The sequence below is a fragment of the Phaseolus vulgaris genome, chromosome 3 (assembly GCF_051622355.1).
Source record: "Phaseolus vulgaris cultivar YP4 chromosome 3, ASM5162235v1, whole genome shotgun sequence".
Lineage (NCBI taxonomy): Eukaryota > Viridiplantae > Streptophyta > Magnoliopsida > Fabales > Fabaceae > Phaseolus > Phaseolus vulgaris.
The window spans coordinates 47,978,467-48,003,953 of NC_143500.1; the positions used below are offsets into that span (position 1 = coordinate 47,978,467).

The 25,487-nt window shown below is 31.3% G+C and overlaps 3 protein-coding genes across 3 annotated transcripts; 2 read left to right on the plus strand and 1 right to left on the minus strand.

The window, feature by feature from the left end:
* The first annotated feature begins 5,054 nt into the window (after positions 1 to 5,054).
* Positions 5,055 to 7,959, plus strand: LOC137808189 (tubulin alpha chain). Its single transcript, XM_068609172.1, has 4 exons — positions 5,055 to 5,520; positions 6,318 to 6,552; positions 6,655 to 7,025; positions 7,116 to 7,959. The coding sequence occupies exons 1-4, from the start codon at positions 5,428 to 5,430 to the stop codon at positions 7,767 to 7,769; spliced, it is 1,353 nt and encodes a 450-aa protein (XP_068465273.1). The 5' UTR covers positions 5,055 to 5,427; the 3' UTR covers positions 7,770 to 7,959.
* A 4,569-nt stretch (positions 7,960 to 12,528) lies between these two features.
* On the plus strand, positions 12,529 to 15,569 carry LOC137808192 (cytochrome c oxidase-like protein). Its single transcript, XM_068609176.2, has 4 exons — positions 12,529 to 12,745; positions 13,390 to 13,496; positions 13,645 to 13,687; positions 15,197 to 15,569. Exons 1-4 carry the CDS (start codon positions 12,631 to 12,633, stop codon positions 15,232 to 15,234), a joined length of 303 nt encoding a protein of 100 aa, XP_068465277.1. The 5' UTR covers positions 12,529 to 12,630; the 3' UTR covers positions 15,235 to 15,569.
* A 1,466-nt stretch (positions 15,570 to 17,035) lies between these two features.
* On the minus strand, positions 17,036 to 20,827 carry LOC137808191 (uncharacterized). The gene is made up of 2 exons (XM_068609175.1): positions 20,442 to 20,827; positions 17,036 to 19,899 (listed from the first exon to the last, which is right to left on the minus strand). The coding sequence occupies exon 2, from the start codon at positions 19,852 to 19,854 to the stop codon at positions 17,266 to 17,268; it is 2,589 nt and encodes an 862-aa protein (XP_068465276.1). The 5' UTR covers positions 19,855 to 19,899; positions 20,442 to 20,827; the 3' UTR covers positions 17,036 to 17,265.
* Positions 20,828 to 25,487: the final 4,660 nt, after the last annotated feature.

Consider the following 25,487-nt stretch of genomic DNA (forward strand, 5'->3'; position numbering starts at 1 on the left):
GGATAATTCTCAAGTGTGGAATAGGATTGTCTTGTATTCACTGTGCTTTAATATTTGATTGTATCCAGGTGTATTCCATTCTTTTCTTTCTTGATCACTATAATTATGTGTGAATTGATGTGTAGTTTTATAGGTTGTTCTGAAAACTGTGTGGTATTTACCAAAGGTGGTGCGTGTTCTTGAAGGATCCAAGATCACCACTTTGGTGTGTTGTGTGTAATCAAGATTTTGATTACTTAATAAATTCTCAGTGGTTGTTGAAGACTAGATGTAGCTCTTGGTAAATAGTGAATTAATATAAACATTTTGTGTTAATCTCTCTATCCTTACACTTTTTAAACTTGTTTTGCTTTGATTTTTAACACTGCTTATATAAATAACCAATTATTTCGTAAAAACAACCGATTGATTTTTTGCAATCAAGTTAAAAACAATTTTCTAATTGGTTGAACTGATTTTCTAATTGATTGATTATTCATTGTCTTTCAATCTACCTTCAATATTTGGAAAAATATTTCATAAACAATCCACCCCCCTCCTGTTTAAGGCCTACATTTCTAACATTGTAGCTCAAGCAAAATATATACAAAAGATGATGCTCTCTTCTTTGAAAGCATATCACTGAAACATTGTAAAATGTGCTCAAGCATCATGTTGGACACTTAAGTATGGCTAAGATGGCGAGTGTGTGTCCTAAATGCATAACAGTCCTTGCTATGTGGTTTGGGGTGCTCAAGCCTTGAGGGCGTTCAAGTTATGGATTAAGCACTCAAGTTGCGAAAGGCGGTGGAAGAGTTCCCTATAACTTGTTGGATTTCTTTCAACTAGTGGATGTCGATCTAACATTAAGTGATTAATGCTCAAATAACGAAATGATTTTTTGAGTGAAGAGAAACTTGGAGGTTATTGCTCTCAAATGGTTACTACCCTTACCAGTACCAAAACTAATAATAAAAATGAGAATGTTGTTACTAGAACAGACATTCATTAAACGAATATTGTGTTGTTCAAGTGAAATGAAAGTTACTTTATGAAGGTTAATGATTTGGCTCAAACCACAATATATTGTTTTGATGATGATGTTATATGTTACTTATGTTATATCATGTTTGATGTTGTGATGTATGCTTTCATGATATAGGTATATTTAATGATTACAATCTTTAATTACCTCTATCATTAAACATACATATAGGTATATTTAATTATTAAATTCGCTATTTACCTAATGCTTACAAGTAGCTTTTGAACTAAATTAAGTCTCCTTTTGTACCCTTTGAAATTTGTGAATAGCCACGAGAGTAATTTGTTATTTTCAGCAGTGAACTTGAAGTGTTTCTCAAGGAACACTCACTAACCGATATAAGAAAGAATTGAAAATCATGCGAATAGTAAGCATAGAGAGTCAAATTAAGAAAATCTAGCATCTAATGATTTATTGCTTCAAAGGTGACAGTATCGGAAAATCATCTCGTTTGGCATGTGTTGGTTCATTTTGTGAAATTATAACTTTACAATGTGTGCTGCCACTTTGTGTGGTTAGTTTTGATTATGGAGAATTTTAAAAAAATCGCCAGACATTAGAGTTAAAATCCAAAAGTCAAGAACATGTGTTTCAAGAATGTTTGTGTTTATAGGTCGTATAATCTCAGCACCTCGCTTCGCTGTTGTGGTAAAAAGGTGTTTGCATATGGTTTAAGGAGTCATGGTTATAATCTAATAAGGATTGACTCTGAAATAGTTTTTATGGTTTTCTAAACAAAATGTCTATATATTAATGAAATTTTTTCTATTTATGATTATATTTGAAATCACATTATTGGTATAGTATCATCCTAATACTGTATTTAAATTATATGACTTTAAGTAAATCAAACGAAAAAATGATTGAATATCTAATTTTAAAGATAAAAGATTTAGGAGACTGTCCTAAGTTTGTTTAGACAAACCTTTTGATAAGAACTTTCACTAGAGACAAATAAAAGAAAAAAAAAATGACTTTTTAATGAAATAAAATTACGTCATGATAAACTCTATTAGAAAACTTTTATAAATTATGTATAAAGAAATTTAAATTACTGAGAAATTGTTTTTTAAAAAAAATCTTTTGGAGAATTTGGTGCGTGTTTATAACATGTGTTGTGAATCTGTTTGGTGTTGAAAGGTGCAGGGGTTTTGGAGTCTTAAATCCATGTTTAAGCATTTAGAGAGCTGAAAACCATAGCTATGATGAAGCCCCGGTGATGGGAATTCATGAGAATTGGTATGAAATGATAAATTGATCTGTTCACGTTTTTTTCTGCAAGACCTTGCAACATTTTGTGCCAAAGAATTCCCTCTAGACCCTTCAAACATTTTCTGACAGAATCTCCTCTAAAAGAGGCATTATTTGGGTGAACTTCGTTATGATGTTGTAGATTCGTAAAAAAACAAACAAGGTAAACTGATTTTTTAGATGAATTCAAAATACCAATTTTATAAATTTATTATATATATTAAACCATGTAAATATTTTCTAAATATTTAATTGGTTTATTAATCTTTATAATTAGAAAAATTAAAAGAATTATTATCTTCAAATACTAAATTTATAATTGAGTTCTTATTAATTTTTGTTTTGTTTTACTAATACTCTAAGTTTTTATATTTTTAAATTGAGTGATGCCATTTCAGTTTTTTTTTTAATGGGATAACAGGAATATTATCTGAGTCCATTGTTTTGTCTAGTTATGAGAGATTTTATGGTTAATACAAAATGATAATATAATTAATATAAAATAATAAATATTTTTTATTATTTTTATTAAAAACATGTTAAATAATAAAGTGTTATGCTTTTTTTTATAACTATTCAATAAATCAATAGATCGTTGTTGTTATTTACAATGATAAAGAGACTCTTATTGTCATTTACAACGATTAATGGACCATCATTATCATCAAACACATATAATGATAGTTATATGAGACTTAGACACTTCTCTTAAATGGCGTGTCCATGTCGGACATGTCGACACTCGTACGACACTTATCGGTGAAGTGTTCAATTCAAAAAATATTTGTTGAATTTCTGACAATTCTAGCACGGTTCTAACACAATTTTAAAAAAGATAAATACAATAATTTTCTAAAAACTCAAATTTATTGTATAAATTTTTATTATGATTATAAAAATAAGGAACAAATTCTTTTGAACCAACCATGAAAAACATTTTTTTGCTCCAAAAAAAAAATCTGAAACATACTTGTGCACATAAATATTTATTGACAATTTATATAATTCATAATTATATAACAAATAGATCTGTGTCCCCATGTCCTATATTTTAGAGATTATACTTATCTCAGTGTCCGTGTTCGTATCGTGTTAGTATCCATATCCTTATCTGAACTAGATGACATAAAAATAATAAAGAAAATAACAACATATTATCCACTACATTAATGAAAACAATATAAACTCAATAGAAAAATATACCAAATTTAAGTACTGAGTAAAATAATTTTTTTAATAAGAAATCAATTATAAATATTTAAGCTTATAATTTTTTTTATAAATATTCAAATTAAGATAGTCTTAAAACTTAATTAAACCTAATTAATAATTTTTTTTAAATATCAATAATTTAAGTTAAAATAATATTATATATTTGCATCTGTTAATATTAAAAAAATAATGATTAAATTAATGTTTTAATTTTAATTTTTATCTTTTTAAAATAATAATTATTTTATTTTGTATACCAACTTTTGGGTATTTTTTTTCTCTATATATATTTCTATTTTATTAATGAGACTCATATATGATACTTTGATGTGTGACTCTTCTTCTCTTTAATGTGAAGGTATATTTCTCCTTCTCAACCACTTCTATACCCTCTTTACTTCAATCTCATGTTTGTAACAACCATGTCTGTACCTTTTACGTGATAGAAGCACTGTGAAAATTATACAAAAGAGTATAACCCAACAAAACTCCCTAACATTTATAATTTAAGAGGGAGAGAGATCATTTAATAAGTAATATTTTTACATCAAAAGTGTGACTTTTATTTATTTTAAATACAAAACTGTAAACATTTAAAAACTCAAATACAAAATTTATTTCTATTTATTAATAATATATTCTATGCTAAATTGTAACTTTCATCCTCTATTTTTTTAAGAATTAAATTAAATTTTAATAGTTTTAGTCCCTGTCTCTAAAAGTCGGCAATTTAGTACTTCGTTAAATTTCCAATGTTGATAATGCCAATATTTGTACAGTAAAGATTAAAGTAGACTTATGTTTTTTACATGATAATTCTTGTTGTGATTTTTATAAAATTGTTTACAAAATTAATATATTACAAAAAAATTAAATTTACCTACACATGGATAATACCATTAATTTTGAATTATATCCATTTTTATTATTGTAATATTCTGTGTTATTATGATATTTAGCATTAATTTAGTATAATTTAAAAATAATCTCTTCCAAAAGAGTCCCACCAGAGAGGTTATTCATGAACTATATTTTAAGTTAGTTAAGCTAAATTAATAAATTTAAAGATAAGTATTAATATAATATTTATATATCTAACGTTTTCTATCATATCTTGGTCTTAAAATATAATATTTATATACGTAAAGAGATATTGAATTTATAGTAATTAATTTTATTTTATTAATATACTTGTATATAGACTGAAATCAAAAGTCACATATTAAAATACTTATATTTTAATAACTAAATTTAATAAATATACAATATTATTAAATGTAAGGTTTAATATTAATAGTATGTAAATTAAAATACTGATAAAATTTGACTTAAAAACTTAAGTGTTAAATCAATATCTAAGTAATAAATACATTAATGTGGGCAATTTAATTAATATAATTAAAAGTTTTAAATTTGATTGGATCTATTTACCGAAAACATTGATTCGAAGATATAATAAATATTTGTAAAGTTGACCATTCGATAAATGGTGAATGTTAGTTCAAAGTTGAAGGTGATTCTTTAATTAGTAGGAGAAAAATGAGTTGAATGTTACTTAAAAAAAAGAATATGAAAAGTTGAGGAAGTAAGGAATGAATAAAATTTGGACATAATGGTGCGTTGCAGAGTGGGACGTTGGAGGCGCTTCGTGGCCAGAAAGGCACCCGGGAAAGGTGCATAAACGAAACAAGTTTAAAATTTGAAGGTAAAAAAAAGGAACCAATAATTAACAGCAATTAAACTCTTACCCTCCGCTTCCATAAATACACCGAAACCAACCGCACAACGCCACAGCACTTCTCTCATTGCAACACAAACCTCAACCAGAGAACCAGAGAGCCAGAGAACTAGAGAACCAGAGAGGCGTCTTAATAAACGCTCATCTCTGAAACCCTTTCCCTCTCTTCTTCCATTTCGATCTTCCTTCTTCGCCCGTCAGAATGAGAGAGTGCATCTCAATCCACATCGGCCAGGCTGGCATTCAGGTTGGAAATGCCTGCTGGGAGCTTTATTGCCTTGAACACGGCATTCAGGTAACCCTAATCTCTCCATTTTTTTTTACACTTCATCTCCTCTCATGCTCAATCTCGATCTGTTTCCGCTGTTAGCTTTTCTTCTGCATCTGAACTACGTCTTTGTCGTTTGCGTCTATTATTTGTTTTTCCTTCTGTATTGCTTCACCGATTTACCGATCTGTACGCATTCCATGTTTTGTGCCAACATTTTTTTTCATTTTCGTCCGATTGGTTCCCAGGTGTACGTGTACGCTCTGTATTTTCCGGGCATTTGCCTCTCGTTCCGTATTGTTCGACTGATTTGAGATTTGAATTTGATAATAACGCATATTTTTTATTTTTATTTTTATTTTTATATTTATCATTACATTTCTAACAGACAAAAAACCTCGATGCATTTCTGTAACTGCTTTTGGTTATGACTTTTCAATCAGAATTGAAGTTTTATCTCCTAAATTTATGTTTCCCGTTGTGAAACTCAAATTGTGACTGGAAAACGCCCTAGAAAATGCAGATTTATCTATTTCAAATCCGTGTCAATTGCTATGTTTTATGTGCTGGCAATGCAGCCAGGATTCCACCCTGGTACTAATTTCTGAAGAAAAACATATGGCTTGGTTGTTCAATTAGCAGTAGTTTTATTATTGTTTTCTTTTGATAATGTGTTATCGTCTTGGAAATCTGAATGTAATTCTGAGAAAACTAGTAGCACTTCAGAAGGAGAAAAGGGACAAATTCTAAACCAAATTTAGTCATGGTTTTGTTATATTACACTTGCTTTTGATGTAATCTGTAGTGCATTTGTGTTGTTTCAGCCTGATGGCCAGATGCCGAGTGATAAGACCGTTGGAGGAGGCGATGATGCTTTTAACACCTTCTTCAGCGAAACTGGGGCTGGAAAGCATGTGCCTCGTGCAATTTTTGTAGATCTCGAGCCCACTGTGATCGATGAAGTTAGGACCGGGCCATACCGCCAACTCTTCCATCCTGAGCAGCTCATCAGCGGAAAGGAGGACGCCGCAAACAACTTTGCCCGTGGCCACTATACCAGTAATGCTTCTCATTGCATTTGTTTGTTTCAAATATACTGCTTTTGCAATTATACTGTAATGAATTGAATATCAGACTCTAAGAAGGGTGTTTTTGGTTCAGTTGGAAAGGAGATTGTTGAGCTTTGCTTGGACCGCATCAGGAAGCTTGCTGACAACTGTACTGGCCTCCAAGGTTTTCTGGTTTTTAATGCTGTCGGTGGGGGCACTGGCTCTGGTCTTGGTTCCCTTCTGTTGGAACGGCTTTCTGTGGACTATGGCAAGAAGTCAAAGCTTGGTTTCACTGTCTATCCTTCACCCCAAGTTTCAACCTCTGTTGTTGAGCCTTACAACAGTGTTCTCTCCACCCATTCCCTTCTCGAGCACACTGATGTGGCTGTCCTGCTTGACAATGAAGCCATTTATGACATATGCAGGCGTTCCCTTGATATTGAGAGACCTACCTACACTAACCTGAATCGTTTAGTTTCTCAGGTATATTTTGTTACAAGAATTTGAAATAACTAGTGCTTGTGTTGTGTTATGATATGCTAAGCCTTCTTAACTTTCTCGTTTTATATTCAGGTGATATCCTCACTGACTGCTTCCCTGAGGTTTGATGGTGCCTTGAACGTTGATGTTAATGAATTCCAGACTAATCTAGTGCCATACCCCAGGATCCACTTTATGCTTTCCTCTTATGCTCCTGTGATTTCAGCTGAGAAGGCTCACCATGAGCAGCTATCAGTAGGTGAAATCACCAACAGCGCGTTTGAGCCATCGTCTATGATGGCCAAGTGTGATCCGCGCCATGGGAAATATATGGCTTGCTGTCTCATGTACAGAGGTGATGTGGTGCCTAAAGATGTTAATGCAGCTGTGGGAATTATCAAGACCAAGCGCACCATTCAATTTGTTGACTGGTGCCCCACTGGGTTCAAGTGTGGAATCAACTACCAGCCACCAACTGTTGTTCCAGGTGGTGATCTTGCCAAGGTGCAGAGGGCTGTATGCATGATCTCGAACTCCACCAGTGTTGTTGAGGTTTTCTCTCGCATTGACCATAAATTTGACCTTATGTATGCTAAGAGGGCATTTGTACATTGGTATGTTGGTGAGGGTATGGAAGAGGGAGAGTTCTCTGAGGCTCGTGAAGATCTTGCTGCCCTGGAGAAAGATTATGAGGAAGTCGGTGCAGAGGCTGCTGACGGTGAAGATGAAGATGGAGAAGATTATTGATCAGAAGAAATTTGCACTGTTATGTTATATTTTTTTACTTACAAAACTGTAATGTTTCGTAGGCCGTGTTGTTTTTCTTCCCGTGCTCAGTGTATGCGTGTTCTTTTCAAGGAACTTATCCTCTTCCGCTACTAAGGGATATTGGTTCAGCCTATTTTTGGCTTCAAAAATACTTCGTTTACATTTAAAATTCAGAGTTTTAAAAAGTATTTCAGAAGTTGTTTCTCTGTTTTTGCCTTTTCTTTTTAAAACTCCTTTCAAAATAAAATTTGTAATAAAAATGTTTATATATTTAGACTTTGCAAGTTTAATTTTACTTTAACGACAATTACTTTAATACAGTTATTTAAAACTTTTATTTTTTAAATAGTGTAGAGTTTTACGTAAATGAATTAAGAATTATTTTAATAGTGAATTGAAAATAGTTTAATATATGTATACATATATATATTGTCAATTAGAAAATTTAAATATTAAATATAAAATGTTTAAAAACTTTTTATTTAATTTTCAACGATATATTTTTGTTTAGAATTTTCACAAGGCGGTTCAATGAATCTGAATGTCTTTAAACTTTTACACTACTACAATATTGCTGTAATAAATATCCTTGTTAGAACATAAGAATTCTGATGTACGTTCAATCAATCACATTCTTCGAATTCCAATATGTATAGTTAGTAGCATTGATCATGGGTTGGTTTCAAGCCAGAAATGTTCCAAGAACTTTGTTTTGCAGACTCGTTAGTGGTTTGGCAAGGTGAGTCCCATAATGAGTTGATAAAAATGATACAATAAAGATTAAGAAGCGAGTCCTACCATTCTCCTTGGTCTTCGTTGTTCTGGTTTCGGATAAGATTTATTATCATTTATACTCTAACTTGATCTTATCGATAACACACTTTTTTATACTCAGAACATATTACATTCGTGTTAAAAATATTGAACATTTATGTTGATGATATCAAAGATGAAAATCCATGATCTATAGTCCAAATTTTATTAAAATAAACATATTCTGGTTTCGATGTTATGGGGAATTTACTCTAATTCAAATTTAAAAAATAAATTACTCTTGTTTTGTATATTATAATTTAAAATTATCTTTTATTGGATTTGGAATTTGTAAGATTAACATATTATCACTTGTAAAATGAAGATGAGAACACAAAAATTGTTTTTGCAAATCATAAAAGATTATGGTAAGAAACGAGTTTTACCTACTCAATTTTTATGAGTTTAAATGTTTGAATGTTTAATAAAAAAAAAGAGTTGTAATATATTAGGTGTTAAATATTTTTTAAAACTCATTCTTGACCGGCTTAGTAAACTTAAACATATTCACCAAAATTTCATTATTTAAATTAGGGTGGTTAAAGAAGTTAAATTTATCATATCAACCTATTTAATTTTAAAAAAACGATAAAATAATGTGAGTTAACCTGTTTAAAACGTAAGACATCTTTAAAAAAATTATATTTGTGTATAGTTAAGAAAGTGATTATAAATATGTATACAAAATAAAATAAAATAAATTATTATATAACAAATCAACCCATCACTTTATTTTTTTAAGTTAACTCATCCCCGCCCATCTATAAAAAGATACGTTATATTTTTCAATTCATTATCATCAAATCAACATGCTTTGTCCTTTTAAAATCTGTGAAAATAAATTAATTTAAAGTGGAATGTGCTTCACATCAAGTTTCATTTTTTTAATAATAATTCACTAAATATGTCCTTAATATAAAAATAGTATTTTTCTAAAAAAAAATTTTAACAAGAAATAATTTTAATTTCTAAAAAATCAATTAAACCTATTTTTCTTTTATTTTTACTTCTTAAAAAGTCACAAGATTTATTTTCCATATATCTTCTGGAAAAAGTTAAATAATAATCACAAATAACATCTAATTGTGAGAATATGTTTTTGCGCAATATCTCTAAAAACAATTCAGATATTTAAAATAAGTATTAAAAATAAAGAATAATAATTTTAGATTTTTAAAATTTAAATATAACAAAGTATTTTAAAAAATTAAACTTAAATTTACTCATAATTTTATAAAATAAAATAAAAAATTAGAGAGTATTCTAGTTCAAATAAATGAATTTAAGTCTCCTAGTCACCCGGTGATAACTTTTATAAGTGTAGACGTAGTATAATATCATGATTTTAATTGAAAAGGTGACTAGAGTAGTTGGAAGATTGAAATGATATCTTTCCCTTAATTTTGTTACATTTTTTTACTCTTGAAAATTATGGGTTATACATATATTTTTGTGATTATGACATAAGTTGCTTAATCTGTTTATGATTGTGTTTGTTCTCAACGTTTTATCGATTATCCATATTCAAATTATCATACAAATTAAGATTCGACAATTGTCTAAGTTACGAAAAATAAACTTACTTTGTGTCACACGGGATTAGATTTTAAGCAAACGTTAACAGAGTTAGGTTGATATTGCTCGATAAGGTCGGACTTTATAGATATCACTTGATAAGGTCAATCTTTGTAAATATAGTATAAGGTTAGCTTTTTGTAGATAACACCTAAGGTTAAATTTTGTAAATATTACTTGATAAGGTTAGTTTTCAATTGAGTTGGGGACAATAGTGAACATAGTCATCGTTTTGGTAATTAGAAAAGATATTAGTAACATGATATTTTTTTTTAATTTAAGTCAAAAACATATTTTGTAATTTTTTTTTTCAAATTAAACATAATAAACCAAAGTTTTGACTTGAATCCAAATTTTTTCACTTAAAAAATATAACATGTGAAATTTGAATAATTATTTTTTCCAATTTAGTTTGTAAAATGTTTTATTTTAAATTTAGTTAATAAAAAAGTTGACATTTGTTAATAGTTTTTTTCAAAAAAAAAAGTTGTAGAATGATAGATGTCGTAAAATAACAAAAATAATAAAGTGTAATAAAAATAAAATATATTTTTTAATTTCTATAAATATGATTTTGTTCATGTTTGTAATTTACATCTTGATATTTTGTAATATTATTTTTTAGTCTTTATATTGGAGTGTGATTAGCTTAAACATAAAAGATATTAAATAACATAATTAAAGTTATAAGAAATAAATATTTAAAATCATTAACTTTCCAAAGAAATAATTTAATTAAGAAATATTTTTTTATTAATATAAAAAAATATATACAGTAATTTTTATTCTTTCAAAATATAGTTTGTTTTTTAAAAGTTATAACTTACAAATAAACTTATAATTTATTTTTCAATATGTTAATTATGATATTATAATTTTTAATTACTGTTAAATAATTTATTTTCTAATGAACCAAACATCCCATATGTAAAATAAAAGTAATAATTATTTTCTATATTTTAAAGATTATTCTTTAAATATATTAAAATTATATATTATTTTAAAAATTCTCATACTAAGGTTAGAAATAAAGAGTGAAAAATAGATAATTTTTATTTGAAAAGGAGTATATGGGATGTTGTAAGACTAATGCTCTCAACGAAATGATGATAATCGAGCATTGCAAGAAAAAGAAGCACTTTCCTTCTTGCCCTCTTCCTTTGTCTCACCCTTTTGTTGTTCCGAAACAAAAACATGTTTTTTTTCAAGTGGAATTCGTTAAATTACAAAGACCATGTCTTTCTTCCCTTCTCTTTTTGCTTTTGTTTCTTTTTACTGTTTGCAGTGTCCGATAAGTCGAGATCCTTTGGAGTGGAATCATCAAAAGAAGATTTAGAAGGTTTTTGAGATTTAAAGTGATGGATCAGATTGAGATTGAATATGTTTTGATTTTCGTTGATTGTTAGGTTTATGGAATTTTCTAATCCTTTCTCATATGAATTTCCTCGACAAAATGGCAAAGGAGAAATAAAAGAAGAAGTTCTTTCGATTTTTTCGATTGGAAATTTGGTTATTCATAGCTCGAAGGAATACAATTCACGATAGTATTCTCTTGTGGAGGTAGAAAAAGTTTCACTTAATCTCATGATAGACCTCCATGTTTTTGGTTCAAAATAGTTACTTTAAAGTAATGAATTCAAATCGCCCTCTACTTTTATAGGATAGATATATTAAAATATCACAATTTTAACCCAAATGAATGACTTATTGGAAGGTTACACTTTCCTTAATTTTGTTACCCTTAAAAATTATGGATCATATAAATATTTTTGCAATTGTGTTGAACTACCCATACTAATACGATGCTCTAATATAGAGTATGTGACCTTGATTGAGAAATCTTAAACTTCAATCTTTTCCTCTTAAATTCAGTTTCAATTGAAAATTCAGTCCATTCAGAATATTCTATGATCCAAACTTGTTAATGGATCATGGTGCAAGTCATGACCTAGAAAGATGTAAGACAATTTCTTCTTGCACCATATCAATTCTAAACTGCACCCTATATTTTTTTTAAAATTTTCAAAATTTTTACTAAAAAAATTGGAACACAAAATTGAAAATGTATTATCTAAAATATTTCTGGATAAAAAGTTCCGAAACTAATTTTTATTTACATCCTAAAGTTATTTTTATCATTTTGGAATGATAATTTTATCATTTTCAATAACAGATTGAATACATGTTAATATTGATATGGTGTAGGGAGAATTTGTCAAATAGGTAAAAAGATAAAAAAAATTACATGGCCGAAATAAAAATCCATTAATTTTTAATACTAAAATCACAATGGATTATTCAGAAAATGAAAAATATTAAACAGAAAATGATGGAATATGTGCCAGGTGTTTTCGAGCTATATAAGCTGTTTTCACGTTTTAGCAGTTCCTATTGTTCCAGCTACCCATTCAAGCTAAAACAGAAAAAAGAGAGAAGAGTCAAGCGGCGAGCAATGGCGACATCGCTTGTACGATCGGGTTTTCTTCGGACCGCCCTACGTGGAGGCGCTCGTGGCTCCCAGGTTCCCAAGCGAAACTTTTCTTCCGCTGCTCATCACGATGATGCTTGTAATTACTTATCACCTCTCTCTTTCGCACCCCTCATTGTTTTAGGGTTTTAATAATTAGATCTCCTGAAATAGGTTTCTTCTGCGGGAGCGTGATTTGGTCATTTTACATGTGGAAAGGGTTTGTGAATTTATGAGATTGGTCTAGTTCCATCTTATTTGAGATTAAAAGGATTATGCGCTTAGTTTGTTTTAACTTTTAAATTGAATTGTGTTCGGTCGTATTCCTTTTGTGCTGTAATCGATTCGTAATTTCTAGTTATTCTCCGTTGAAATCGATTTCGCCTCTGAGTCTGTCTGCATGATTTGCCGCTTATGTTCGAAATGATAATAAACAAATCAATGGATTTTTCAATTATCTCGATTTCAAATGTTAGTTTTGAATCCGATAGCGTGGTTGCGTTCGGATTGCTGGATGTATACTCAATGGGTTTGTATTTTACTTTTCTATATATTTATTAACACTTTTCAGATTCAATAACTTCATCACTGTAATATTGACCTTCGTTAAGAATTTAATGTATCTTTTGTTTCAGGTTGAGATTGATATATTTTCTCCACCTTACCTATATTACGCTTTGCATGTTTTATTTCAATGCCTTGTTTTGTGCTTCTTAATTATTTATCTTTTTCACTTTTTCTCAGACGAGACGGCCAAATGGGAGAAGATTACATATCTAGGCATTGTAAGTTGCACCGGTTTAGCCCTTTATACTCTATCAAAGGGCCACCATCACACAGAAGCACCTCCTGTGAGTTTTTCTTTCTACACATCTGCAGTTATTTATGATTGTAACTGTGTATTTTGTTGTCTATCTTTTCACTATCTCTAGTGTATGTTCGAGTATATTCGGTTTGTATTATTAAAACACAAGTTTAATTTTTTACTTTTCTGCGCAGGCATACCCGTATTTGCATATCCGCAATAAGGAATTCCCATGGGGTATGTCAATTTCATGCTTTGATATCTATAATATGTAGCTTTTCCTATTAGTAGTAATTATTCCTCATATATGTGGATTCTTTGAATTTTACCTCCTTTCCCTTAATGATGGAAAATCTTGTTAGCTATTTTTTTTTATATATAATAATGTAGGAGCTGTTTACAGGACTGTTTTTCATTTTTATTTAGTGAATGGAAGCCATCTTCTGTTGATTAGTATACTGAATTTGATTTCTAATAGATGGGTAGGGTAGGGTGTGGTTATTTTGGGTTAATTATTTACATGTTATCAATTATCAAAATTTCAAGTAGGACATGTAATGCCATTTTTTAGTTGGAGATCTGGTTCAAAGGAGTTTTTTTTTTACTGCTTTTAGATTTTACATGTTTGTTAGCATTTCACTTACCAAGCTCATCCGGCCTCCATTCTAAGGATTGAGAACTTAGCATTGTTTTTTCTTCTTCTCATAAGCATGGCATGTTCTTGTCACAACTTCTTCCTGTTTCTGGATCTCTGTTGATGAAGTGATACTCATAGGCAAAAACCTCACAAAGCAATAAACGAGCGTATGAGTGACTCATTTATTGCCTTAGAGCATCTCCCGCAGTGCTTTGATTTAGAGTTGCACAAGTGTTTAATTTATAATTTTATAACTCATACTATGGCTCATTTTCTTTTCTTTTTGCAACTTAAACAATTATCATTTCCAATGTTTTTGAGGTAAAAAAAGTTTTTGGAAAAGATCCCAGAAGTTACCTCACATCCATCACTATTTTTTTTTTTCACCATTTGCACTCCTGGCCCTTCCTCCTCCTCCGTCCCTCCCCCGCCCCTCCCCACCATCTTTTTATCCTTTTCATTGATAAGCACCTTGTTTTTATATAATCAGCTGCTACACCACATCGGCTCCTCCGACCCTTGCAACTTGTGATGCAACTGTTGCTTTTTTTAATAAATTATTTTAAGGGTATTGAAGTTGCTCTTATACCCAACCAAGATTTCTCAAGGGACTCATTAGTTTTTGTTGGTTGTGTGTATAAATTTCTAATTTTGTTATCGCAGTATGACTGTTGAGGTGGTTGTCTGTGCTTATGGTTCTGTTTGAGTAAGTTTCTCCATAAACACTTGTAGAAAATAATAAGAAAAATAATGAAGAAGCTAGGCTTAACTTTAAGTAAAGGTTAAAATAATATTTTGGGGAAGCTAAATCATTTAGTTTTCCAAAAAGTTGATTATAACGAATAAATAAACTAACTTTAGCTTATAAAAAAGTTTATATCATTTTTTCTTTTTATTTTCTTAGTAATTATGGAGAAACTTAACTAGAAATATGAATTGTTTACAAGATTAGAGGTTATTGTTTGCTTCTTCACTAGTTGCAGATTTCTTGTGTATATACATCCCTCGGCTGCTGTTAGTAATCCAATGCTACTGTGTCTACTTTTGTCTTCAAAATATTGTTGGGCTGAGATTTCAGGTTGTATGACATGTTTATTTTTGATACGCAGGTCCCGATGGGCTATTCGAAACTAAGGACCACCACTAAGAGTATTAGTGGTTTAATGGACTGCTTCTTTCTGCACCTCCATCACTTCTTTAGCTACCTCCATAATTTTTTTAATTCCCAAAACAGGAAGAAGCAGTCGGTTTAATGAAGGTGTTTCTGGCACCGGTGGCCGTTGCTTTTGTCAATGTTCAAGAAATAGAGATTGATTATTGCGGTTTTTGGAATGTTATCTAGAACTTGCACTTGACGACGTTTGTTTGTCATGTTTTTATCTCGTGTTCTTTTTGTATGGTTGAAACAAAATAAATTTGTCAAAACTAGATTATGATTTTTATGTCGATTCTTGGTCAATAAATTTTGAAAGAAATCGATCGTAACACCGCGGATTTATATCGTATTACCTCCTTAGATTTCATTGTTTAGGTTCTGCATGTTTTTGGGAATAGGTAGGATCACCCCTGTCCTCTTAATGATCTTAGCTTTTGTTTCGAATTTTGAAGTTAGGCAATGCATCGTAGCTTTTTGGGAATAGGTATTTAAATTTTAATATAAATTTAACAATCGCTTTTTTATTTAATAATTATTATAATTATTTTTTAATTACACCCCCTTTTCCATTATCATAAAAAATGACAAAGACACTTATACACTTTTATATATGTTTGTATTAAGTATATAAAGAAAATATTTGTAGAGCGATACTATCCGACTTTGCTTTCCGGATAATACTTCTAAGTTAGGCGACAAAAATGTGTTACAAGATTAACTTAAGCACTGATTTAACAATTTAGAATTATACAGTTAATTTTTACTTTAGTATTTAAATCTACAAAGGCCATAAAATTAATATAAGCAACTTAATTAATCCTATTGTTGTAGATAATATGAGAAAAGTTTGAAGGCTATGTTTTTACAGTTGAGAGTCTTAATATACCAGAACCCTATTCTTATAGACAGTGCTGAAATAATTGTTAATTTAATTTGACTGAATCTTAAATCTTTCATTACTGTTGTTTAAGGTCCTTTATGAAAGTTTAGTTGCTTTCCTAACGCAAGTGACATTTTAGCATGCAGCCGTTATGATAGTTCAATCATCCTTGTACTGGGTTAGTTGTAGAGGCGCCATCTAGTTTAGAGAAAGGCCAACTGCCTAGCTTGTCCAATGTTGCCTGCATTTGAACTCTCTGTTTTTTTACTCAAACATCATCACATTTCTTTCAGGTGTCAATTGTCGATATCAACATGGCTCAACCAGTTATTTTAAAAAGAAGTCCAAATTTTAAAAAGATGTTAAGAAATGTAAAAGTGTTAACCATGACAAGTGACTTGATGTTCCTCATGCTATGAAATCCAGTGTAAGGTGCAAATTCCGTCTCTTTAGTATTTTCACCCACTGGTGTTATAAGTAGGTAAGATGTAGAAACTCTAGTAAGTTATTTATTAATCGCTTGAGAAAGCTCAACAAATATTGGAGTCTTACCATTCATGTCATTTGCTGAATCATGAATGAATGGCTATAAATCTCCAATGCGATGCTTATTAAGCACTCTATGGAGATATTCAATTCTTCGATTTTCTTTTTCATAAAATGAGATTCATATTGTCATTTTTGTACTATGTTTGACTAATTCATTTATTTTATTCATTCTTCTAAAATAAGTGCTTCTCACACGGTTCCAATTTTATTTTGTACTATTTGTGATCATTTTCCAGTTCAAAAACTAATACCTTAAACCATTTACAACTAAAAAGTTAGCCAAATGATTCATGACTGAATAACCTTTCCAAAGTTACAGTAAGAAAAAGGCCAGTTGTAGAAAGAAGAGGAACTTTGGTTGGATGATATTTTAAACATAATATTATTGTTTCTACTGAAGGGTAGGTTACATATGAAGAATAGCGAATGATTTATACAATGAAAACCGTAGGTCTTTCTAAACTTTTAATCTGAGCGTGAAAACAAAAAAACTCGACACCATAATAGCCAACTAAAGAAACGACGTGGCTCAACAAAATTCGAAAAAGAAGTAGGACAAAAAAAACCTGGATACAATAATTCTATTAGAATTATCACTCTGCTGCAGTATCCTCAATGTGATTGCTTTCTTCATGGGATTGTGGCAATGTTCCCAAATCCATGCGAGATTCTTTATCCTCATGAGCGATTGAATGATCAGAACTTCCTCGATCATTATCGCTATCCCCATCGGAGTGTGCAGATTCCTCCTCCTTTTGTGACTCCACCGTATTGTTTTGAGCACCATCTTCATTTTCACTAGTCTTGTTCTGAACAGTGTTCTCATTCTCACCCTGCTTAGCATCAGCTTTACTATCTGAAGATGCATCTTTCTCTTCAGGAATGGATGAACCCGAAGCAGTGTCTTGTGCTTCGCCATTAGTATTCCCATTGTCATTTTCATTGTTTTTAGAGGCATTCTCGTTAGAATCACTGACGTTATCTGAGTGTGACGTTTCCTTTTTGTTTTGCTCAGATGAAGTATCAGACTGGCTAGCATCACTGCTGTTATCTGAGTTTGAGGATCCCTCTTTGTTTTGCTCAGATGAAGTGTCAGACTGGCTAACATCATTGCCGTTATCTGAGTTTGAGGATTCCTCTTTGTTTTTCTCAGATGAAGTGTCGGACTGGCCAGTATTGCTGTTATCTGAGTTTGAGGATCCCTCTTTGTTTTGCTCAGATGAAGCGTCTGACTGACTAGCTTCATTGCTGTTATCTGAGTTTGAGGATTCCTCTTTGTTTTTCTCAGATGAAGTGTCGGACTGGCCAGTATTGCTGTTATCTGAGTTTGAGGATCCCTCTTTGTTTTGCTCAGATGAAGTGTCTGACTGGCTAGCATCATTGCTGTTATCTGAGTTTGATGATTCCTCTTTGTTTTTCTCAGATGAAGTGTCGGACTGGTCAGTATTTCTGTTATCCGAGTTTGAAGATCCTTCTTTGTTTTGCTCAGATGAAGTATCAGACTGGCTAGCATCTTTGTTGTCATTAGAACTTCCATCACTGTTTGTGTTGGTTTGATCAGCATTGTCATCCTGGGCAGAATTGGTATTACTTTCTACATTTGCGGCTTCATCTTTCTTTTGTTCTGTAGAAGTATCAGAAGAAGTAAGTTGAACATCATGGCTATCATCTTTGTTGTCATTATCCGATGATGCAACATTTTCCTGCTTTCCTTCTTGGACAGAATTGTTGCTTGGGTTTTCATTCTGCGCAATATTACTTGTTGTGTCCTCACCACCGTTTGCATTGTTGTCATGTGTTTCAGCTTTCTTCCCCGCCTCATCTGAGTTAGAAGAAGAATCTTCAGTTTTTGTTGTTGTATTCTGCTTGTTGGAGTCCTCCACCTTGGAACTGTTTTCATTTTCTGATGCTTCAGTAGTATGAGATGATGTGTCAGTCCCATTTTGCAGTGATAAATCTTGAGTATCTATAGCATCCTTTGTGGAGTCATTTTTCTCTTGCTGCGGCCATTCTGATTCTGACGTGGAACTTTTCTGTGACTCATTCTCTGACTGTGCCTGATTTTCAGCATCACTTTCATTTCGTTGGCTGTATGTTGTGACACTAGAATCAGTCCCTTCTCTAGTTTCAGCATTTTTTTGAGACTCTAGCTCAGACTCATTGTTTTCCTTTTTATCCGATTCTTCTTCTGTCTTAGAATTTTTATCTGAGGTGTCTTGCGATTTATGGTCTACAGCACTAGAGGCATTATCTCCAGCATAATTTTCCTCTCTATGCTCCTCCTCACTTTTTCCCCCATCCTGAACCTGATTTTTGGATGGAGTCTCTTCCTGAATTTTTTCTTGCTCTTCTACCCCAGTTTCTCCTTGATTGTTCTCATCTGTCATTTCTTTACTATCTTGCTCATGATTTTCCTCCACAGTGTCCTTCCCTTCAGTTTCATTCTGTTTCACCTCTTCATTCTCTGTCTCTTCATTCGCTTGCTGACTTTTCTCTTCACTAGTTTCTCCAGTTTCATTGTCCTCCACTTCTCTTTTGTTCTCTTCATTGTCCTTCATTGCATTGTCACCCTCCTTGTCATCCATATTGTCATTCTCCCGCTCATTCTTTTCTTTAGTATCTCCAGTTTCTTTGTCCTCCACTTCACTTTTGTTTTCGTCATTATCTTTCAATGTACTCTCACTCTCCTTGTTGTCCATATTGTCATTCTCTTCAGAAAATTTCTCATTATGATGTTCTCCTTCCCCTTCTGTCCTAGCATTTTCAGAATTTTCTTCAGTGTCTTGGTCTATTGAATCCTGTCTGTGCTCAGAATTTTCTCCAGTATCTTGGTCTATTGAATCCTGTCTGTGCTCAGAATTTTCTCCATTGTTACTTTGCTCATCATCCAGTTTGTTTTGCTCTTCGTGCTTGTTTTCTTGTTGTTCATCCTCCTCCTCCTCCTTGTGCCTTGCATCTACCACTGAAGTTTTCTCCACGCGAGGATGAAGGTCCTTCCTCCCAAACTTGATAAGCTCACTGCTAGTCTTCGTGCTTTCAACAAAGGATGATTTCTTGTCATTGGAGTGTTTGATTTGGTAGACTAGCCAGATACAAACGCCAAGCAGAACACATAACTGTAGAGCATGCTTCACCTTGAAGCCTTTGGATCTTTGACTCCTCCGGGGAGATAACCTGAACATGCTGGAAATTCCTCACCCACCAAATTTTACTTCTTTCCAAGGTACCTGTACATACGAAGATTAAATTCTCTGAGGGACTCACAATCACAACTAGCAACTCAACGTAATTGATAAGCATGAACTTGGCAAAGAAAGGAAATATCTACAAATTTAAAGGCTCATCTATGTACTGTAAACAAAACAATATTTCTATCAGTTGAACTACTGATATTAAATTATCCAAGGTTTATAAAATGCAAGGCCACATTTACCAACTCATCAACAAATCATAAAACACCATCTTAAAAAGTAATAAGATTATGCAAACACATCCTACTTTCAAATCAATAGCATAATGTACTGATAACCGGTAGCCAAATCTAGATCAACAAAGGAACGTGTGTATGAACAGAAACAAAAATAAAATAAAATACATGATAATGTACGCCACACTCAAAGGCATACACATGTGTACCCAGATCTAGACTGGCTCTTCTCAAGAACATCATAATTGAGTTAGCAGTTCCAACTAAATCAAAACTGAATAGTGATTGAGATATTAGCAATGGTACATGTACACAAGAATTGCAACGCAAATAGATACATACCTGATACCAAGTGAGTGTTCAAGAGAGAGGAATCCTTTTTTGTGGGGTGGGGCAGTACTTACAAGAGGCAGTTGCAAAGCATCCTCTTCCACGGCACTGGGAATGAATAAGAGATCACAAAACCTTAATTTGTCTTTGGAGTTTCTCTCAGTGGGAATGCTTCTGGATCCGATACCTTTCCTGCAACAGGAACGGATAGCAGATTTAACAACAATTTTTCACTGACAAAATGGCAAATCACAATGCTCGGCATCGCACTTATTTATAGCAACTCAAAAACGCATCTCAAACACAAATTTTTTATTTTACATATATAGACTAATCGATTCTGTTTTGTCACTCAAAGGTAAACTTTAAATTTTGGAGTCCAAAACGACGTTGTCTTTGGGGGGAAAAAAAATCACCGCATGTATAAGCGGAAAAACAATAACACTTGGTGAATCCAAATCCGACACGTGACAATTCGCAAATCCTGACCATCGATGATGTCGGTTACACTCTTCCACCGTCCGATTCAATTAAATATCAAGAAAAATCGTTTGTCTCTTTTTACTTTCAAAAAATACAGAATTTAATAAAATTAAATAATGTAAATGAGTGGTGTCAGTCTAAGTTGGTTGCTCACCGTAACGCAAAACCTTATTAGTAGCTATCAATTTATTTATTTTTTAATTCAAGGTACTTTTGGTTGGGAATCATTTTTTTCTTTCTAAATATAGAAATTCATTTTACAAACATTTTTAATAAAATTTTATACACAAAATAAAAAATTGAATGTCTGAATACATATTTAAAAAATATGATTATCAATCAATTATATCAAACCATACACATAGAAGTTTGAATAAGTTTATTCAAGAAATTAGTAATGGAGTTTAATCCGTATATATTGTCACTACTTATAATAATTTTAGTATATTCTTAAGATAATAGTTTAAAAGTTAATGAATTTATGTTAGAAAAAGTACTTAATATTTAATAAGGATGTAAAAGTGTGATTGGTTATCTGTTGACCATGAAAAGTAAGTTACAGCGTTGTTGAACCTTTCAAGGGTACCAAAACTGGCTCAGTAATTGGCTGAAAATTGTGCTATATCAAAATGTTTTGAACTGCTTTTGTATGGCAAAGTATTACCTGATAATACTCTTCAGATGAATTTGGTTCATGTGTTCACACTCTGTGACAGAGTATTAGACAACGGTGGTGCACTAAATTGCTGCCAACTTTTTTCTGCCATGGATTGATCTTAATTTTCTTTCATAATTCAAACTTTGTTGCTCTTTATATAGTTCGGTAAGAGTAGTGTTTACACATTTTCCACTCACATAAAATAAATTTTAGTGGAAAACACACGCCCTCCACAATAAAAAAAAAATATAGAGACTATTTTCTAAGGTTAGGCGTTTATTTGTGCATTGGTCCACTCCAATTTAATATAAGGTCTCATTTTCTAATTCATGTTGGATTGTTAACTGATTTCTTTATACTGAAATATATATATATATATATATATATATAATATGGAATTATATAGAAGAAGTTGGTTCTTTTAACATAAAATTTGGATAAATCAGCTAGTCAAGAATGACCATCTTATAAATACTAAATTATAATGGAATTATACGTGAATAATGAAAAAATATAATGATTTTTTTTATCAGTAATAAAAAATCAATAAATATAACAAGTATAAATATTTAAGAAATTTTTCAATTGTAAAAAACTACGAAGGAGTCTAACAAAAAAAATTCTATGTATAATTCAATATATATATATATATATGTATATGCATAACAAGTTATAACATATGTGAAGTAGTCTAACAAAAAAATTTCTATGCATAATTCAAAAATTAAAAAAAATATCTAGATGCATAACAAGTTATAACACATATGACACTCAAGTAATAGTTAAGACTATAAAATAAGAGTGTGACCTAAGAAAAAAATAAAATAATGTTTAATAATAAACTTTATTATTAAAGTGACAATCCATTCGAAATGAAATGAATTGTAGGAATGGAAACATATATTAGTTTGTGTACTAGGTTGAAAGGTAGTTGAACTAAAAGATTCACAGAAAAGTAAAAAACAAATAAAAAAATAAGAAATGAATAAATAATTAGTTATTATGGCAAAGTCTATTTAAAGGGTCCAAAACATAAAGGGTGTCTTCAAAAAGATCAAGTGCAAAGGATAAAAGTCCAACTACATATAAAGTCCAATAAGAAAATGCTATAAATAGGGGATCAACCCAAGAGGTAAGTAGATTGAATTTATTTGATAATTAACTAATACCAATTATGACTTTGACATCAGAGCATCTTGCAGGTACACACACTCACCCATAAAAAGAGATCGTGTTTAAGAACCGAGAGATCCAGTTGACCTAGCTCGGAGAAGTGAGAGTCTGCAAGTCATATTCAAGCCCAAACCGAAAATAGAAGAGTAGTAAATCAAAAATTGAAAAACCAAATTAAGATAGAAGAACAAAAAGTCAACAACCTTAAAAGAAAGAAGAATGTTTCTAAACTCTTGCCACAACCGTTTGAATTACAGGAGTTAAGATTTTTCAATATGTATGATATTTAAAAAAAAATGTTGGTAGAGTGGTAGTACTTTATCATATATATCAAAAGTTTAGTCTTGTGAGAAATTATTTTGACAAAAAAATTGTTAAAATGCCCAAGGTTGATTGACAACACCTGATTGATATGTCTATCTGATTTTAAATAGATTAAATTTTAAAAAAAACATATTAATTATATTGAAACAAAACTTCATCCACTTTCGACTCTTTTAGTTAAGGTTGAATCCATAACTCATATATTCAATAAAAAAAATTAAATTTAAATAAAAATAAATACATGGTATAATACATGAGTGTTTTACTTATGTAAGAATACCAAACCTTAATTATTACTATTTTTTTTGCATACTTTTCTTTTTCTTTTTCTTCCAATATTACCATGGTCGCAATAATACAGGAGAAAACAATTCGTTTTTATTTATTTTGGATAACATTGTTTTTAATTTTTTATATAAATGAAGATAAAGTAGATATTAAAAGTGATGAAGTTGTTATGGATTTATTTAATCAAAATTGTAGAATGTTTTAAGAAAACACAGGTTTGGCTTCTGGAGTTAGCTAGTTTACTCATCACGGGTTTACACTTGGATATTATATTGGATTAGAAAAGCTTTGCAATAAAATATTTTTGGTTGATGATAGGTGGAAACCGCAAACAGTTAAAAACAAATTAATATTTTAATCATATTTGTTTTATTTTTTAATTTAAAATATTATTATAAAAGGTTTAATTTTTTTTTGTTTTGGGAGACGAACAGCTTGCGAAACTGGCAGTGTTAGAGACTGACACTGCTCTTCTCGTATATCTGACATACATTTGAGTTCAAATTTTAGCAGGTGAAGGTAGTAGGTGCTCCATTTGTACAATGTTTGCTGCTCATGTTTTTTCAACTTTCACTTATTAAGGAAAATATCTACCTTCCTTCAATTACCTTCTCCCTTACTTTTTTTCAACTCTGCATATCCTAAAAATAGCAGCCTAACTCAAGCCTTTTCACTCTGCTACTTCATTAATGCCTTTCTTTCTTCTATTAATCCTTTCCTAATATTAATATCTAAATCGTTTGTTATTTTATCTCTATTTCTGGCGGTTTTAAACCAATGAAAAACTAATAATAGTAACTAACATATATATATATATAAATGCATTATACAAACTGAAACATATAACTTTAAACACATAACTTAAAATAAAAAGTTACATTATTATTGAATTGAAGCTGTAGGGTACAGTACATGTGCAGGTGACAGAGGGGGGCGAATGAGAAATTGAATATAATGTGATTTGGCGATTCTGAATGGATACTGTTATTGTAAAGGAAAAGCCCATTGGGTAAAGTGGTGTTGAGAGAAGCCCTTGTGAAGGAGGGGGAGGCCCAAAAGTGGGGATGTTTTTGAAAATGCATAAAGAATGGATGGCTGACAAAGGCGTGAGACAATGATGTGGGTCTGCTAGTTCAGGTTGGTTCAGGGCAATGAGCATGAGATTGGAACTAGAGTATGAGTTGTTTTTCCACGCCACACCAGTGACACCACAGGGATGGGGCAATTTCAAAACCCTGTTGTGTTGTATTGTATTGCCGATGATAAAGTGAAAGGCACAGGGCATAGGATGATAAAAAGAATCAGAATCCCCTTTTGGTTCACGTGGTCCCTCAGCTTTTCAGTTGAGTCTGTCCCTCTTTACCTTTGCACCAACATTCTCTTTTATCTTTTTGATTCCACCCAGGATAAATAAATAGTTGCAGCATGTTCCTCTTCTTGGGGTGGGCCTCCCATTTCTCACACCCTCACGTGATTTCTTCTGCCACCAATCCCTCTCCTCTTCCTATATTCTTCATCCCTTGCTTTCATCTCTACTTGCTCATTCTTCAATTCTATGATAACAATATTGGTATTCGCCTTTAACCAATAAAGCTTCTGTTCTTTCTCTAGTCATTTCCTCACCAGAAGATCATTTTTATTTTGTCTCTTTCAATTCATAGGTTTTAACGATTTCTCTTATCTCGATTATTACAATGACTTTATCGTCATTCTGTCATGTATAATTCAGACTCTTTCTCCTGCTCCTTAAGTTGTTGAATCAAGAATAAAAAGTTGAACAAATATAGAATGTATGCAACGCCATTGGATTTTTAGATAATGCGCTGAGTTTTATGCTGGAATAGACAAAGCTTCTTTCAAGTTGCCCGTGTCTCTCAGACTATACCTATTTATAGGTACAAAAATATAGCATTCACCTTTCTCAGTATTGTAATTGTTTGCTACTGTGTATGTGGTTCTACTTTACCTAATGACAACTTCTTTTCTAACATAGAAAAGTTACTTACACTATCATAGGCCATATTTTTCAATTATATTAATACTTTCACATAACTAATATATAGTATACTGAATAAAACTATAAATTTGACTGGAGAATATCACTTTATGTACTTAGGTAAGTTTTGTCCTTT